At 39.5% G+C, this 6,000-nt stretch overlaps 1 protein-coding gene across 7 annotated transcripts in view; it reads right to left on the bottom strand.

Moving 5' to 3' along the window:
- The window catches only part of usp7 (ubiquitin specific peptidase 7 (herpes virus-associated)), a 59,989-nt gene that overhangs the window by 25,522 nt on the left and 28,467 nt on the right, over positions 1–6,000 (bottom strand). For all 7 annotated transcript variants that reach the window (XM_061981618.1, XM_061981619.1, XM_061981622.1 and 4 more), the window contains exon 13: positions 650–827. In XM_061981618.1, coding sequence (XP_061837602.1) covers positions 650–827 — 178 coding nt within the window. The remainder of the gene's footprint in view (positions 1–649; positions 828–6,000) is intronic.

Below are 6,000 nucleotides of genomic sequence, written 5' to 3' on the forward strand. Positions count from 1 at the left end.
CACAAGTATCAAACTCAAGGCCTGGGGGCCAAATGTGGTCCGCCATTTAATTTTAACGTGGTCCATCTCATAATAAAAAAAATTTAAAAAAAGTTAAATGATCTGTATTTATATATCTATTGCTTTAATATATCTAGATTGATACCCAAAGCACTTTACCTTATACATCATTCACCCTTTCACGCACAGCATTATCAATGTGGCACGCCACCTCATTTTCCGGTGGACCGTCACGTCATTTTCATCTAAGCCGTCTCATAATTTTTCGGCAGACCGCCACCACGTCATTTTAAGGCGGCGGACCGCCACCACTTCATTTAAAGCGGTCCGCCTCCACCACATCATTTAAAGCGGTCCGCAGTAAAAATATAATAATCAAAAACAGTTGCCTTTGCAAATTGTGTAACAAGGCTATTATACGTTTATAAACTGCCATTAGGCCCTCAATAAAAATGAGTTTGACACCCCTGATCTACTGTAAAAAAGGCCTTCATTAATGATGTTTTGTGGCCAAGTATGTGGCCACTACTCATACACCTCCTCTAGAAAGGTTAATCATCAAATAATATTCGACAGCTGCACCAGCCACAAAGACAAACACAAAAATCAGAAAAGTTTGGTTTAAAAAGGTATATAAAAAGGTCCTTACTATTGGTTCCTTGACACTCACTTTGCCGTCTCCTTTTGGATTAAGATAGACGACATAGTGACCGCCATGGTTGTCCCCGCTGTGCACCAGCACTGCGTGCAGGATGTAGTTAGCCGGGTCCTTGGAGTCTGGCTTCTGGAGGAACTCGTCCAGTGGTAACTGATCTGGAAACTCAAACCTACGGACAGCAGAACAACAAGAGGGGTGTAAGAAAAATGTAAAAAAATAAAATTAAAATAAAAGGTGAAGCAGTAAAAGAATACGCTGCCAATTGCATTTGCAGTTTCGTGGCCATGTGATAAATTGCAGTTCAGCGGTTTGACAGGTCATGTGACGAGCGAGCGGTGCAGTGTTTGCAAAGAAGAACATCATATTGTGTTGAGGTGTTCAAGTCACAATGAAAGCGGTAATAAAGACAACTAGGGATGTCACGGTATGAACATTTCTTATGTGACTAAAAACCCATCCATCCATCCATTTTCTACCGCTTGTCCCGTTCGGAGTCGTGGGGGTGCTGGAGCCTATCTCAGCTGCATTCGGGCGGAAGGCGGGGTACACCCTGGACAAGTCGCCACCTCATCACAGGGCCAACACAGATAGACAGACAACATTCACACCCACATTCACACACTAGGGCCAATTTAGTGTTGCCTATCAACCTATCCCCAGGTACATGTCTTTGAAGGTGGGAGGAAGCCGTAGTACCCAGAGGGAACCCACGCAGTCACGGGGAGAACATGCAAACTCCACACAGAAAGATCCAGAGAGCAGGATCGAACCAAGGACCTTCGTATTGTGAGGCAGACGCACCAACCCCTCTTCCACCGTGCTGCCCATGTGACTAAAATGATCCCCATTATTATTATTATGGCGGTCATTTTAAATGTCCTCAAAACTTTCAAAAACTACTTACCGGTATACTGAAATCCTTTAACCAAGGTTTATTTAAAAAATAAAAAAAAACACAATCAAAATGTATATATGTACCTCAAGTAAAATGTTGAATGTTATAAACAAAGTAATATGGCAGAAACAAAATAATACTACAGATAAAAATAAATGAACATTTTGCAAGATGGCACCTTATGGACATAAGACGTACCTGCACTTTCTGTGTTCATGTATGAGGTCTAGTCTTACACATAACTGCACTGCAAAATAATAATTACGGTTATTTTCATCAATATTGAAATCACGATTATTAATCAGGATTATTCATTATGTTTGGTAAAAGTGTTGGGGTGTGAACGCGACGCCATCATGTAATTTATGATATCTAATAAAAATGCTCTAGATAAACATTATCTATATATTTAAAGACAAATATTTGTGTTTTTGTTAATAGTATCAGCGTGTCACCTATTTTTATTAGATGATGCCTTTATCTCTTGTTACATTTTCACAGAGAGGTATTTTTTAAGTTATGTACACACATTGACATGTACTAATGTGTGTACATGTACATGCTGTATCGGGACAGATCCATTGAGTTTGAGCAGAAATCTGGAATGAACTGGAATGACCTATACACCATAAAAACATTTAAAAAAAATGCAATGTCACATGGATGTTATTAAAGTATTTACTTTGTGCAATCAAAAAAAACACAAGTATTATAAAAAACGTGGTGTTTACTTTTTGATATCAATATAAAACACAAAGCAGTTTGGCTATTGATGATAAAGTCAAATAAACAAGCTTTGTGAAACAGTTTGGCCAACAAAAATAAACAAGAGTGATACCTCTCACATTAATACAAAATCTTTGTGCCTCACTGACAACACATCCTGCGGTTAAATAATGAAATGACACTCACATCCAACACACAATCTTTGTGCCTCACTGACAACACATCGTGCCGTCAAATTAATGAAATGACAAAACATTTTAGTATTGATGTTATTGGAACACTAACAAAGTTAGTTAAATTAAAGGACGAGTGAGCATCCCAGTCAACAAACTACAGACTTTACAAACAAGTTGTGGCAACGTTCCCGACATTGCCTGCTGCATGCTAACGCTCAGTCCTAGCAGCTGACAGACGGACGCTAGTTGCACGTTCAAAATGGAAGCGCAACATCAAATATTTTTCTCCTTCAACAGCATTGCGCTCTTAATCGCACACAGAGACTCCACGGAAGTACCTGCTCAGTGGTTAGAGTGTCCGCCCTGAGATCGGTAGGTCATGAGTTCAAACCAAGTCATACCAATGACTATAAAAATGGAACCCATTACCTCCCTGCTTTAAAAATGGAACCCATTACCTCCCTGCTTGGCACTCAGCATCAAGGGTTGGAATTGGGGGTTAAATCACCAAAAATGATTCCCGGGCGCAGCCACCGCTGCTGCTCACTGCTCCCCTCACCTCCCAGGGGGTGATCAAGGTTGATGGGTCAAATGCAGAGAATAATTTCGCCACACCGAGAGTGTGTGACAATCATTGGTACTTTAACTTTTTAAGTAGAAGCGATTGAAATGAAGTGAAACGAACCGATCGGCTCAGTTTACTCGGAGGGAACATTTCCAAAGCAAAGTCCGTGTAGTCGCCGCCATGTTTTCTCGAGCCAAACGGCTCCAGTGCGCACGTGCTGCGACTCTTCAGTTTCCAGGAAGTAAGCGGTGTTGCCTAAAATGAATCAAATGTTTTTTTTGTAATAAAAAATGTAAAGGGTTTTATTAACCATCTGGAATCTTACCGCGGATTATCATTATATCGTTTCATCCCTAAAGACAACCATAAAGACGGCAAGACAGTGCAGCTCGCGCAAATGGCATCGGTCGCTAGCTAGCTTGGCACCGGCAGGTGTTTAATGTAAACGAGGGTCTTATAAAGTTGATTTCTGACGCTCTGAAAGTTCAACATGATCATTAATAACATCCAGCTTCATCGCCCCTTCACATTACAGCAGTCAAGTGAGTGCTCAAACAAACAAACAGACTTTCACAATAAAAGCGCTGTGCTGACAAGACTGCAAGTTATAGTATTTACTAAGTTTATAAAATTATGTATAAGCAAGAATATACATATAATAAATCTGACACCGTTTCTTTTGATACAGATTGCTTAATTGCCTGTGTTTGTTGAAAATTGAATAAGATGACCTTGAAAAAGAATCGCAAATTCGCAAGTTCACCTGCCCCTCTTCGAAGATTTTGGTGCGTTTTATGTATCCAACACTCTGAAGTTTCAAAAATAACTCATGGATCACTCGCGTCAAAAACAACTATACTCAATGAGGCAAGAATGTATTGCAAGAACAACCATTAAAGGAGAACTCCACTTTTTTTATATTGCCTATCATTCACAATTTTTATGTAAGACAACACCATATATAACCACCAAGTAGGGCTGGGCGATATATCCTTTTTTTAAATATCTCGATATTTTTAGGCCATATCGCGATACACGATATATATCTCGATATTTTGCCTTAGCCTTGAATGAACACTTGATGCATATAATCACAGCAGTATGATGATTCTATGTGTCTACATTAAAACATTCTTGTTCATACTGCATTAATATATACTACTTTTAAACTTTCATGCAGAGAGGGAAATCACAACTAAGTCAATTTACCAAAACTGTATTTATTAAACAGTTATTAAGCAGTGGCACAAACATTCATGTCATTTCCAAAACAGAAAGTGCAAGATTGTCAGAGACATTTTAAAACAAGCGATTAGTTTAAAACTTGATGTCACACAAGATATTTCAATAAGTGTCAAATAAAAACTAGCTGCATAATAGGAAATCAAATAGTGTATGTCCTTCGCTATGTGGTAGGTTCCTGCGGACGTTATCTCCTTCTGTTGATTCTTTTTTTCATACGGTGTTGATGTGGAAATGTTTGCCTCGGCATTTTGATGGTGTGGCACCGAACGGAGATGTTGACATGCAGAGTTTCAAGCACTCTTCAGGTGACTTTTCAAATGATGCTACATATTAGCAGTAATGCTACTTTTTGTAGAAACGCTTTCGCCCCACACTTGACAAATTACGGTTGTCTGTTCGACACATTCCCACTTGAAGCCAAACCACCGCCAGACGATGGACCCCCTGCTGTTTTTCTTGGGAATTAATTATTCCTTCATTTGTTACCAGATTTGCACCTTCTTTCTCTCGTCTTCCCACTCGCATCACAGCTAACTTTAGCCATGCTGCTACCTCTCTGCTCAAAGAGGGCGTATACGTACGTGATGTATGACGTGACAGTATGTAACGTGTAAGAAGGTGCGCTTGTTGTCTGTGAGAAGAAGCGACAAGACAGAGTGAAAAAAAGCCTGTAGTGTAATGCCCCCAGCTAAAAGCAACTGCGTGAGAACGTATACTCGAATATCACGACATAGTCATTTTCTACATCGCACAGAGACAAACCCGCGATATATCGCATATATCGCCCAGCCCTAGTGTGAGATATCGCGGGTTTTTCTCTGTGCGATATAGAAAATGACTATATCGTGAGTATTCAAGTATACGTTCTCACGCAGTTGTTTTTCGCTGCGGGCATTACACTACAGGCGTTTCTCACTCTTTTAATGCAGTATGACCAGGAATGTTTTAATGTAGACACATAGAATCATCCTACTGGTGTGATTATATGCATCAAGTGTTAATTCAAGGCTGAGGCAAAATATTGAGATGTATATCGTGTATCGTGACATGGCCTAAAAATATTGAGATATTAACAAAAGCCCATATCGCCGAGCCCTACCGACCAAGTATTAGCTATAATGTTTATATGTGCTAACGTTGACAAACTATTTTTAGCGGCGCCGTAATCACAGAGAGCTAACTAGCTAATGCTGCTATATTGACATATTGAGATGCTACATCGCCTCTGAGTTGGTGAAAGTTCATTCTAGATGATAAGTCATGTCTCTCACCTGGATAGTAGAAAGTTGTGGACATAAACCCACAAGTTGGTCAACATTAACATCCAACTTAGACCCGGAGATGACGGGAAAGACACAAAAAGACCTTCGTTTGTGGCACATTTTTTAACCCTTTGTGAGAATCATGATGAATTATTCATGTAAAGGGGAAGATATAAACATCCCATCAGTCTTTATCCCAGTGAGAGCAGACATTGTACAGTAAGTGATGGTTTTATTATGTTTGTATATCTTGTTTAGCACTTAGCAATACTGCTACATGGGGATTAGTGTTTCACTAAAGCTGTATCTGTTTAGTACACAGCTTCTAAAACTTGTAGATCATCCTCCTGACATTGAGGTTTAAAAATAGAAGTATCTGGATCGTCATTTGTTTTAAAGAAGTCTTTGTTGTCTCTAAGATTTATGAAGACCAAGAATTGATCGATGTCAACACTGAATTTGTGCATTAGGTC

The sequence above is a fragment of the Nerophis lumbriciformis genome, linkage group LG24, assembly GCF_033978685.3.
Source record: "Nerophis lumbriciformis linkage group LG24, RoL_Nlum_v2.1, whole genome shotgun sequence".
Lineage (NCBI taxonomy): Eukaryota > Metazoa > Chordata > Actinopteri > Syngnathiformes > Syngnathidae > Nerophis > Nerophis lumbriciformis.